This window comes from Mytilus galloprovincialis, chromosome 1 (assembly GCF_965363235.1).
Source record: "Mytilus galloprovincialis chromosome 1, xbMytGall1.hap1.1, whole genome shotgun sequence".
Lineage (NCBI taxonomy): Eukaryota > Metazoa > Mollusca > Bivalvia > Mytilida > Mytilidae > Mytilus > Mytilus galloprovincialis.
Genome location: NC_134838.1, coordinates 76550627 through 76563321, shown reverse-complemented (window position 1 = coordinate 76563321; position 12695 = coordinate 76550627). Strand labels below are relative to the sequence as shown.

General features: G+C 31.1%; 1 protein-coding gene across 3 annotated transcripts in view; it reads left to right on the top strand.

The window, feature by feature from the left end:
- Positions 1–12695, top strand: part of LOC143084479 (trafficking protein particle complex subunit 13-like) — an 83299-nt gene that overhangs the window by 59154 nt on the left and 11450 nt on the right. For 2 of the 3 annotated variants that reach the window (XM_076260820.1, XM_076260819.1), the window contains exons 4-7: positions 7455–7585; positions 8067–8139; positions 9910–9954; positions 11091–11123. In XM_076260820.1, the coding sequence (XP_076116935.1) occupies positions 7455–7585; positions 8067–8139; positions 9910–9954; positions 11091–11123 (282 nt within the window). The remainder of the gene's footprint in view (positions 1–7454; positions 7586–8066; positions 8140–9909; positions 9955–11090; positions 11124–12695) is intronic. The other variant, XM_076260821.1, reaches the window with a different exon arrangement.

Genomic DNA, 12695 nt, shown 5'->3' with positions numbered 1-12695 from the left:
AAAAACTTTCCGAAATACACGTCAAGTTGAGACGAAAATCTGACGGGAAACTACTGAAGAATAGAGTTCATATAAATAGACTTAAACGTGGTTACGTATGGACGAATGAACCTTACGATATAACACCACCTTTAAACGAAGATGCCGTAGAACCAGCCATAATTTCTGTTGACGAAACACCAGCAGACTTTATTTCTGAGGAAGTCCAACCGAATCTTTCCCAATCCCAGGACAATGGTACACAAAATAGCAATAGCGACAATGCTGTTTTTTCCGTCGAAAAAATATTACGAAAGAAAAGAACCAATGGTAAATGGAAATACCGTGTGAAATGGGTTGGTTTTGATTCAAAGGACAACTCGTGGGTAGACTTTGGAGATTTGAATTTAGAATGTCAAAAGTACGTTACAGACATGCACAATAAGATTCCATCTGTCAGACGCTAAATTCCGTAAAATGTACATATTCTTTTCATTGTTTCATTTTATAAAACATGTATTTTTTATTTTTATTTGTATCATAATGTATTTCTTAACACATATTTCTGATAAAAAAGCTCCTATATCAATTTACTGTTTTTCCTATAGAGAGACCATATGTTTACAGAGGTCAAAACGAGAGTTCAATGATTGAACTATTTTTAGAAGGGCGCACGTGTTGATAATAAAATGTTATACTGTATAGAAATTGCGAAGAATTTCATTGAGAATTAATTAGTCAAGAAAATCGGCTGATGGGAAATTCATTGTAAGGATATTAGGGACGCTTAATAATTTGTTAACCTGTTTATTGACTCTGGTCATTGCGGTTAAAGATAAGATTGAGGATAATTACCTTTCCAGATTGAGAGCCTGATAACAAATTTTAAAGAAAATGTGTAATTTTTTACTTATTTTTTCTTATTTTTGTGTATATAGTAATTTGCGCATTTTGTTTATTTTAAATAATCTTTTTTACAACAACATCAGAATTATTAATCTAGACATATTTCTTTAATCCACATGTAATACGTTTATGGTATTTAAACATAAGATTGTGATTTATGTATGTTCTTTGATTAATTTGATAAGTACTGGTTATTTTTTTTTCTGCGCACGTAGATTTTATAGCATTAGAATTTAGTTGTAAAATAATTAAAGTTCATTTTGACATTTCATTATTATTTAGAACATGTAGTTCAAGTGCATTCCTTCCTTCATTTGTTATTTTTATTTTTGTATTTTTCGTTCTATAATTGATTTCGTAACATAAATAGATAATTCGAGTGGAAACGAATTTTGTAAAGAGGGGAGTGATGTGACGAGTGCACTTTAGGGTAAAGTTGGTAAGATCTAGATCGGATTGAGAATTGAATGAAAACACATGTTAGAGTTGAAAGGTTAAAGTTGCGATCGTGGGAATGAGAAAGATATACTTATGAGTGGGCAGTTGTTAATCTAAGCTGAAACTATACACACCTATTAATAATTATAAAAGATATTTCAATAATTGAGATGGAATTAAAAATGTAACTTTATACAAGAGTCAGTTATTCTTGGGACATTTCAAGTGAGATACCTGTAAAATAACGACAACGTTGTCGTCAATAACCAAACTATGGAGTAGAGAAAAGTATACGTCAGTAGACAGCTAGTTCCCCTGATACCCTTAATTCCTAAGTAACACCGAGGACAACAGGCGTATCACCACAGTTTTCATAATTACGGTTACCTTGGTTTTTGGTTAACTGCCTTCAACGCTTACAGCGCTTTGATTTGCTTAATTTGCTCCTTAACTAATACTCTTCTAGCTTAAAGTATCAATTATGAATTCTTGATTTATTTAATTTTACCTTAGATCACCTAAGTACATCCTTCAAAGATACTCTGTCTGTGCATCAGTTTGACAAAGGAACATGGTATTATCTACCTCAAGATCAAGAAGTCAGATGCTTATAAGTTTATGTGCTATCATGATTCTAAAACCAGTGAAAGGCCTTGTTGGTCTAGAAGTCACAGCACATTTGCCTCGAGCTTTCAATCCTTTTAAGTGTCAAACCTTAGACTTTAAAATTTGTAGTTTCTGCTTCTCTGTTTATCATACAGGATTTCAGAGTCCTTGACCACTTGAGTAGAAAAAATTAAGGAAAAGGATTTATAAGAATTGAATTTTACCATCCTTCCTGGTTGAAAATGAAAATTACTGTTTATAAATTCTGCAGGGCTGTAGGGCTTTCTAGGTCTACCTTCATCAAGAATGCTCAAATCTAAATATTTGAAAGCCACAGATGTTTAAATATCAGAAAACTAAGGAACTATGACAAAAAAGGACCAAAAACGAAAAAACAAATCTTCCTAAAGTCAATAGCACTGACTACTGAGCTATTGATATCCTTGGAACTAGCAGTTCCCAGCAGTGACTACTGAGCTATTGATATCCTTGGAACTAGCAGTTCCCAGCAATGACTACTGAGCTATTTATATCCTTGGAACTAGCAGTTCCCAGCAGTTGTATCAACCAACTGCTAGAAAATCAGAATAACACTGGGAAGGGGGGGGGGGGGTTATAAAGGTTCAAATTTTGTCCATCAGAAGAGCTTTTCTTTATGTACCTTCACCAGGAACACTCAAACCCAAAAATTTAAAGGCCAAGAATTTTTAAATACTTGAAAACAGGAAAGATTACCCTCATTTAATACATTAATTTGTCCATCCATCTTATTCAAAAATTGTTTCCAGGAAATTAAATGAAACTATAATACATGAGATTTGGTGGGGCCTAGCGGCTTTAAATGTTATCCGTAAAAATTGTGCATGACTGCTAAATTGGTATCCAACATTGACCACAATCAACTGTATGTTGAATTGACTGAAGATACACATATTAAAAGTACCTTTCTGTCATAAGAACCAAATTGATAACCTCTGACATTATTTGTCTACGAACCCAATAATTACACGATAATAGCTAAGATAAGTATTTGATGGTTTACATTATCAGGTGTACACAGTCGGAGTACAATTATTACACCATTTTTTTGTCATCAAGAGATAATGCACTGGGTTTTGCGCTGTTTTTTTGGTTCGCCTGCAAGGCATTTTTTTTTAACGATGGAATATGAATTCATCTGTCAGAATTGCAACCGTGGTGTTTAGATGATAAGAGAGATGCTTCCCCCATATTGTCTTTTCATTATCCTTGCATCAACTCCCACAACCTCAACATAATGTTATACGCTTGTAGTAATTACCCTACAAAACATCTACCATTGTTTTACTATCATTACTAGTGTAACTATTTCATAATCTATCCAGTAACCTAAAAACTTATATTTTAAGGACTTCTACTGCTGTGATGAGAATTTGATGTTGTTAGAATGACACTTAACAGACATACACAATTTATGATATCTTGAAAAATGGGTTTTTAAAATATTTTTTCTATGGCGTAATTATCTTTTTTTTCTTAGGTGATACATCTTTTGTTTGGGTAAAGTTTTGTGTCCTTGAAGGAGTCTAATAAATGTGTATTGGCAACGCACATCAAATTATGCTTTATTCGAAATTAATGATGTTTACCTCCCACACTAATTTTCTATCATGCTGCTTAGCAAAAGCTATTCATACCAGTCTTTATGTACTAGTACTACTGTATAGCAGGTTATAATTTTATTTTTGTGTGGTGTAAATTTTCACTTATTTTCATGGATGGAACAAAATAGCCAAAATAAATTCTGCCAATTTAAAAGTGCACAAAGGTAATGATAAAAGTTTTAAACCGCAAAAATAATAACTGCCAAAATATTTTGTATCCTTATTCAATACAAATCACAAAATTTACACTTGTGAAAATAACTTGGTATTTGGATTTTGATGCTTCTCTGTTTATACCTCCTGCTTTAAAAAGTTGTGGTATACTGTTTTAACTCTGTCTGTTCCTCCATCCATTCATCTGTCCTTCCGTCCATCAGTATGTCCAATTGTCCCATGAACACTTTTCATTACATCTTTTTCAGGAACTACATCATAAGGTTTCTGAAATTTGGTTTCAGGGTTTTATTAGTCAGCTATACTGTGATCCATTTTCAGATTCATCCCTCAACAAGTTCCTGTTCTCTTAAATTTACCTCAACCAAATTTTATGAAACTTGAACACATTGCTTATTACCACAAAACACAGATCAAGTTTGAATTTAGGTGGCATCACATTTTACCTTTCTGGAGTTATGCTCCTTTACTAATGGAAAAGATACTGAATTTTTAGCTCACTTGGCATCCGTCGTCTGTCATCTGTCATCCAGCGGCATCTGTTAACTTTTACAAAAATCTTCTCCTCTGAAACTACTGGGCCAAATTTAACCAAACTTGGCCACAATCATCATAGGGGTATCTAGTTTTAAAAATGTGTGCGATGACTTGTGGAGCCAACCGAGATGGCCGCCATGGCTAAAAATAGAACATAGGGGTAAAATGTAGATTTTGGCTTACAACTCTGAAACCAAAGAATTTAGAGCAAATCTGACATGTAGTAAAACTGTTTATCAAGTCAAGATCTATCTGTCCTGAAATTTTCAGATGAACAGAACAACTGGTTGTTGGGTGCTGTCCCTGAATTGGTAATTTTAAAGAAATTTTGCCATTTTTGGTTATTATCTCGAATATTATTATAGATAGAGATAAACTTAAAACAGCAATAATGTTCAGCAAAGTAAGATCTACAAATAAGTCAACATGAGCAAAATGGTCATTTGACCCCTTAAGGAGTTATTGCCCTTTATAGTCAATTTTTTTATAAATTTTAGTAATTTGGGTAATTTTTTACAAAATATTTTTCTCTCTAACTACTGGGCACAGTGCATAATAGATAGATATATTGTTAACAGTAAGAGTGTTTAGTAAAGTATTATCTACAAACACATCACCATCACCAAAACACAATTTTGTCATGAATCCTTCTGTGTCCTTTGTTTAATATGCACGTAGACCAAGGTGAGCGACACAGGCTCTTTAGAGCCTCCAGTTATTTTTCATTCTCTTAACTTCAGTTTTCCACAAACAAATGTTATTAATCTTGTACACTATGCTTATTACCACAAAGGGCATATTAAATTTGAATTTTGCTGTCGTAAAATTAATCATTCTAGAGTGATGCCTCTTTACAAATGGAAAAATTGCTGAATTTTCATTTCTGTTATCTCCAATTATTTCACTTCACCAAATGTGATGAAACATATACACAATGCTTATTACCATAGAACTCAGATCAAATAATATTTTGGATAGTGTCACCTTTACTTTTCTAGAGTAATGTCTTTTTATAAAGTTAATATGCAAGTGGGGGCATCATCTGTATCCCATGGACACATTTTCCACATTCTTACTGAAACAATTTCTTATTATAAAATAGTTTCCAAAGCATACCATAAGTTGATACAGTGACGGCTTCAGTCTTCGTCAGTTTTTATGGTTTATTCTTTTTGAATTTACCTTGGAGTTCTCTGAATTGGTTAGGTATCAGAAATATTTACCATAAAATTGAGAATGGAAATTGGAAATGTTTCAAAGAGACAACAACTCAACCAAATAGCGGAAAAAAAAACAGCTGAAGGCCACCAAAGGGTCTTCCACACAGTGTCAAAATTCTGCACACAGAGACTTGTTTCAGCTGGCCCCTAAACAAAAATGTGTGTACTAGTTTAGTGGTAATGGAGGTCATACTTAACTCTGAAATATATAAATGAACTGCTTATATTGAAAGATTGGTACAGAGAAATGTTCAATCATTAAAAAGATGGTAAGGTATTAAATCTTGATGTTAGCATGGTCATCCTGTGCTACAAATGTACCGTTTTGTTATGAACCATCAACAGCACTTGATTCACAATGTGTGTCTAAAATATGGTACATGGAGATCTTGTCAAAATATGATTGATGAATAGTATATTTTTTACAATGAATAGTCACTAAATTAGAGAAACAGACTTGTTTAACAAAAGATTGTTTTGTGAGGTCAGAACCATATCAGCTGTGTGTCAAAGCTACTCAATTGAGACTTAGTTCATTTTGACCACAATCTAAAAAATTTCATTCGAGAAAAAAAAGGAAGAGATTGCACTTAGTTTGGATTTGAATATTTTAAAATTTTTTTGGAATATTGTTTTTTTTGCGGTATTGATGCTTGTGAGTGCAAGATTTTATATGTGTTAAGTTCAGTCAAACAGAATTTTTTATTAGAATATCAAAACTAATTAGGTGGTATAGGATTATTTTGTAAACAACATCATAAATGATTGCAATAAGCCTCCTTAAAACTTGATCAGGAAGTTTATATATATTTCTTATCAAGAAAAGAACATTATAAAGTCACCTATTTATTGAAAATTCGGTTAAGCAGACATAACTGAAAAAAAAGGATGAGATATTATTCTGCAATCAATTTCATTTTGTCTGCATAGTGCACTATATGCACTTTTAAAAGCAAACAAGGTACTATCATTGTTACATAAAGTCACAACAGAATGAGTAATAGAACATAAAGGGAACATGCGGAGATCATACGATTTGTAAATAACATATTTGTAATAAAATACAAAAGAAATTATACAATATATTAAGTATAATAAAACAGAAGTTACAGTTTTGTAGACATGTTTGTATTTTTGTGTTTTTTTCTTCTTCATTTTATTGCCATTGGGTTGTTAAGATGAAATAAGGAATTGTGATATGATGAACAACTATGAAAATGATGAAGATGTTAATAACTTTTGTCTTTGACTTATGAGTTTGAATATCCTACTTATTTTACAACGTTTGAATTGAATAAAATGAGATATGTATATATGGCAATAACACAAAAAATGAAAACATTTAAAGTTCAACAAACAATCTTTAACAATAAATGTATCACCCAGAGTCTCAGCCCAGAGTCAACAAAAATTATTAATGAATACTGTGGATTCTTTATTGTTTGTTGAATACCAATTTTCTTGGATTTTCAAACGTTCATGGGAATAGGTAAACCAACAAATATAAGGTTTAAGGAATTACAAATTAAATAGCAATGAACATGTTAGTTTTTGTGAAAAATTGGTACCAACGAAAATAGATGAATTCACAGTATAACAGAAAATCTAAAAGATCTACCATCAAGTCAATATTTCTAAATGTTAGGAAAACAACAAATTTGATAAAAATTTTGCTTATGCTAGAAATTAATTTGGAATAACTGGCTATGACATTTTTCTGAAGTTCATGAAAATATCCTTTATCTCTAAACCATAGGTCTCATTATTTTTTATTGATCATAAAAAAGGAATATTTATCTATCCTTCTTTTAATATCAAAATCTTGCCAACATTACAAATTTAACCTTAAATCATATGTTATAACCATTATCCTGTTATACTAGTATGTTTGATTTTAAATCTACTCATTATTGTTAGAAAGGTTAGAAGTAAAGAAAATTCTATTTTTCAGGTTGACCTACAGACCAGTTCACAAAGATTGATGTTATCAGGTGCCAATTCAGACCCAGTAGGTGAATTGGGTCCAGACCACAGTATAGACGATGTCATACATCACGAAGTCAAAGAGCTTGGAACTCATATGTAAATATTAAGTGATCAATCATATCCATAGGCAATCAAAACAAATTTTGTGTTACATTTTAAAGTTATTAGGAACAAAATTTTTTTTACACATGAATATAATTATTGTATCAATCCAACCTTTTATATAAAGCATAATACTGTGTCTGGATATGCTTTTAATCTATAACTGTTCAATTTCTCTATATTAAAGTGCCTTCTGTATAGTCTAGTCATTCGTCATGGTTAAAAGTTGGTTTGTCATGGTTAAAAATTGGTTTGTCATGGTTAAAAGTTGGTTTGTCATGGTTAAAAGATGGATTGTCATGGTTAAAAGTTAGGTTGTCATAGTTAAAAGTTGGGTTGTCATGGTTAAGCACTGGTTTGTCATGGTTAAAAGATGGTGTTTTTTTGCAAGTAAAGTCCCAAAGAATAAAACATTATTTCATCTGTTACATTTATTACTATAATTTCAGATCAGTGTGATTTTTTTATGTTTCAGATTGGTATGTGCTGTTAGTTACACAACTAACACTGGTGACAAAATGGCTTTCAGAAAGTTCTTCAAATTCCAGGTAATCTTCAATTGAAGACAATAAATCTATGTTTTCTTTGAATGTAACTATAAACCTTTCTTATTGCGAACCCTATCTTAGTTTTCCATAGATTCACCTGCAAGTTACCTGTCCATTTAAACTTTTGGCAGTTCTATTGTCCCATCTAACAAATACAACAGGTATTGTTCTCTGTGTAGTTTATTCACTCAGACCTTTAAATTTCTTCTAGGAGAAATATATCACTCATTGATTAATCTACCTGAGTAAAAAATTGAACTGTCAATGAAGAAAAAATACTTATACCAATACTAAGTAAGGACTCACAAAACTGCATGTGGTGTTGTATTTATTCGATACCTGGAGTAACTCGTTTTTAATGTGTTCAATATTACATTTGTAATACTGATTCAAAAATTAAAAGTTGATTTCTGATCAAATATTCAATATTTTTGTGTGTTTGATAAATAAAAAATTGAATATTATTATTTTTAAATTAAGGTCTTCATCAACATAAGTATAAATGAACAACAACAAAAACATGTAAATTCATTGGAAAATACTAAAAAATGTGTCTGAAATAAACTTTTTAGTATTAAACCAGATTTTATATTGAACAGATTGAAAATACATTAATGATAATATTGAATAAATACAATATTGCATACAGTTTATGTGAGTTATTAGAAGTATTTCAATAAAAAAGAAGATAATTTTTTGGTCAGGTAAATTAATCAATGAGTGATATATTTCTCCTAGAAGAAATTTAAAGGTCCCAGTGAATAAACTACACAGAGAACAATACCTGTTGTATTTGTTAGATGGGACAATAGGACTTACAAAAGTTTAAATGGACAGGTGACTTGCAGGTGAATCTATGGAAAACTAAGATAGGGTTCGCAATAACACAAGACAATAAGAACAACACAATTGTATACAAAGATATTTCAAACATTTAGTTTGTATTTAGGATTATGTCCCTTTCCTTACTCTAATGACTATAAAAAGAATTAATGATCTAACCTCTCACCCTATTTAAGCTCAGATTTGCAGGAATGATTCAAGATAGGTCTTCTATACTCATTTGGTTCAAAGCAGATGATAAACATTGATGCAGATACTATCTTCTATTTCTATTGGCAAATTTATAAAATCTCAACTAAAACAACATGCTGAAATGTTTTGAATATAGTTAATTATTGATTGAAAGGCCCTCTTCAAAACACTATTTTTACATGTTTAATTTGTGGCAAACATGGCACCATTGATGGCTCATAGTTCCCATTGAACTCTGTCGAAAATAGCATTAAGCCTTCTTGTTTGATATTCCTTAACCAATTTCAACCTTCAGGAATGGTGCATGGAAGATCCTCTACAAAAAAATTTTCATTGGGTCCTGGTTCTGATCAGATGAAAAATATGGTCCTTGATTCTGAAGGTTCTCTTTTCAAAAGTTGGCTTTATCTGGCAATTAAGAAGTAAATGTGCGCTAATTGAACAATTCAGGATCTTAAGGTCTCCAATTGATATATGCCAAACAGACTTTGTTTATTAAAATTTCATCAAATCTACAAACAATGGCTTAGTGATCTGTGGACAGTTGCATCATGCTCTCCCAGAACAGATTTTTATTTTTAAAATGTATATTTGATATAGTATAGTTATTTTCTCAATTATTTTGTAACTGCATTCAACATGTTTTGATTCTATATAATGCAGTCATCCCTGTTTGCAGTAAAAGAGTTGTATATATGACCTTTGATAAAAACTTTGTACAATTTTCTTTTTAAGGTGCTGAAACCATTAGACGTAAAAACAAAGTTTTATAATGCTGAGGTAATGTGTGTGTAATATGTGTTATAACTTAACATTTAGTTTTAACAGGCTTAGATAAAAATTGACATATTAACTGATACAAATATTGATTTTACGGCTAAAATGTGTTCCTAATAGCTTTCAATGTCCTGTTTTATTCAAGCATATTAAGCAACCCCTATTTTATGCTTGCATTTGTACAAAAATCAGATACATCATTAGAAAAATTCTTAGTATTTCTCATGTTTGATCAATCCTTAAGATAAACATTAGAACTTGACTCCTGTATTCGTTCATATTTAGACAACATATATGGACAAATATAGTGTTGCTGTCAGTTGTAGCACTAAGACTTGTCACAGAGTATTGAAATGTGTCAGTTAGTCTCCCTATTATACAAGTCCGTATAAGATTTATTGGCAAATAAATTTACTGGACAAATTAATGGTTGATGCCTGCAAAAACAATCTGTATATAGTTTCCTGGTTAATAAACTTCATTTCATACTCCTTGCTTCTTCGACTTGTATTGTTAACTAAGTCTGTGTGTTGCAATGAGAGACTTCAAGAAATTATGAGATAAAAGAATAAGTGTTGGAGCTGTTAGCTCTTACACCTTTATATCTTATACACATCCTGGTACACCTGTCTGTGTCCTACCAGTCTTGTAGTGTTCTCACGCATACAATTCTAGCAAAATTTTTAATGTATATCAAAGGTTTATATCAGCAATGACAACTTTCAAAATATGTTCCAATAAATTATTTTATTTTAATGTCCCCTTGGAATATAATTAAAATTGCAAATTAGTATTAGAGGCATTCAAAGGTCTTCATTTCTAGAAATTATATGTTTATGTGAGCAAGGTCAACTTGTGCTACTTTAATATAATTTTGATAATAAAAGGTAAATGGAAAATTCTATTGTAAGCAATCTGATGCTTAAATTTCCTGCAGGATTATTATAAAAAAGATTTTTTTTAAATGGAAAGTTTTTGCCCTTGGACAGAATAAATGTGCATCTCTGGGGAACATTGAAAAGCTGTTCTTTTATTTCTGTATCAATATTTGGACAATGTAATCATAATACAACTTCTGCTTCACATAAAAGAGGAGAGGGTTATAAAATTTATCTTCCCTCCAAATTTTATTTATCTAGGTAGCAGATGATTATAAAACCATGTCGAAAAAGGTAATCTTATTAATTGTCTAAAACTTTCCTTCCATCCCCACTTCAATTAAGGACTTATGCAAAACACTTTAACCATAATGTCACTATCCCTGATTGGTCTGTGCAGTTAGGACTAGACTACAGATACTTGTAACTGCACATGCTTTGCAGGAAGTAACTGTTAGGTGTAGCAACTAGATTTGGCTGTCTAAAAAATTTTCCTTCCCTTGGCCTAATGTACATGTACCTTAGTTAATGACCTCATGCAATACATTTTTCACCATAATGTCACCATGTCTGAGTTACCAGACTGTTCAGATACTGAGCACTTCACATGCTTTGCAGGAATTTACTGCTAGTTATATAAATAGCAAAATGATTTGGCTGAAGACGTGTGATATCTTAATGTCACTAATGTGGTGTTTTAAACTGAGAGTAATATTAAACCAATGACCTAGACCCATTCTAGCACGTAATATAGTAGAAGAGTGGTAGACATGTACTGTAGCAATGTAGCTATGGTTATGAATGCAGGTAGTAGGTTCATATGTTATTATTATTATACATTAGTTAAAGTTGCACTGTATGTTTGAGACCAGTTTAAATTAACCTCATGGGAACAAGATAATTGATTTGGGCCAGACAGGTTATATTTCTGGTGAATTCTAGCAATTACTCTGTCCATGTTCAGATACAATAGCACTGCAATGATTACTGGTACTGTGAATTCAGACATTTGCTCATGCATTTATTTTTATTGTTGGACAAGAACAAGATCAAAATTGTGAGATTTATTATTGTGAAAATCAGGTAATTCTATTTACCTACAATTAATGGTACCAAAATTTAAAACTATGCAAATGCAAATGCAAAAAAAAGTATTTTTCTGAAACCTATCCTATCACAATTTTTTGCAATACAAATACTTCAGCAGTTAAATTTCAATTTTGAAATTATCTATAGATGATTTTATTTGACCATTTGTAAGAGCTCTCTCTACAAAACAAATCAAATGAATTTGTGTTCTTTGAGGTTGGTTTACACAGGTTTCAAGGTATGTCAAAATGTCTATGTACACTGTTATAGCAAATATAGCAAACAACATACAAAATGTACAGTTAGTTTTAAATACAAAAGCTGTCTCTTAAAAAGTTCAAACTGAGAAAGGATGTGATTAAAGAATGGTCTTGCTTGAATTTTGATATTTTTAGTATGATTTTCTTAGCCAATAATTTTAATGTAAATGCAGGTTTGTTTGTTTGCATGCTATAGAATTAATAATTTTTGTTTACTAATGAAGGTGTTTGTTTATTGTTTTGTGTTTTGTTTGCCAATGCAGGATTATGTCGTAAGTTTTAACAAGCAATGTCATTGTCGTGCAGTATGCTTTGGTTGATATGTCAAAAAATTATTCCATGATCAATAATTTCAATCAATTTCTAAAAGGTGGAAATTTTACGAAATGAAATTATAAAAATTATTTTATTGTGCTTTGTTTTTAATTTCTTATACAGAGATAATTGAAATTACTAAAAAAAAAATCTAAATATTTCGATGTGTTTTACTCAAGAGAGAAAAACTAATAGGCTAAAG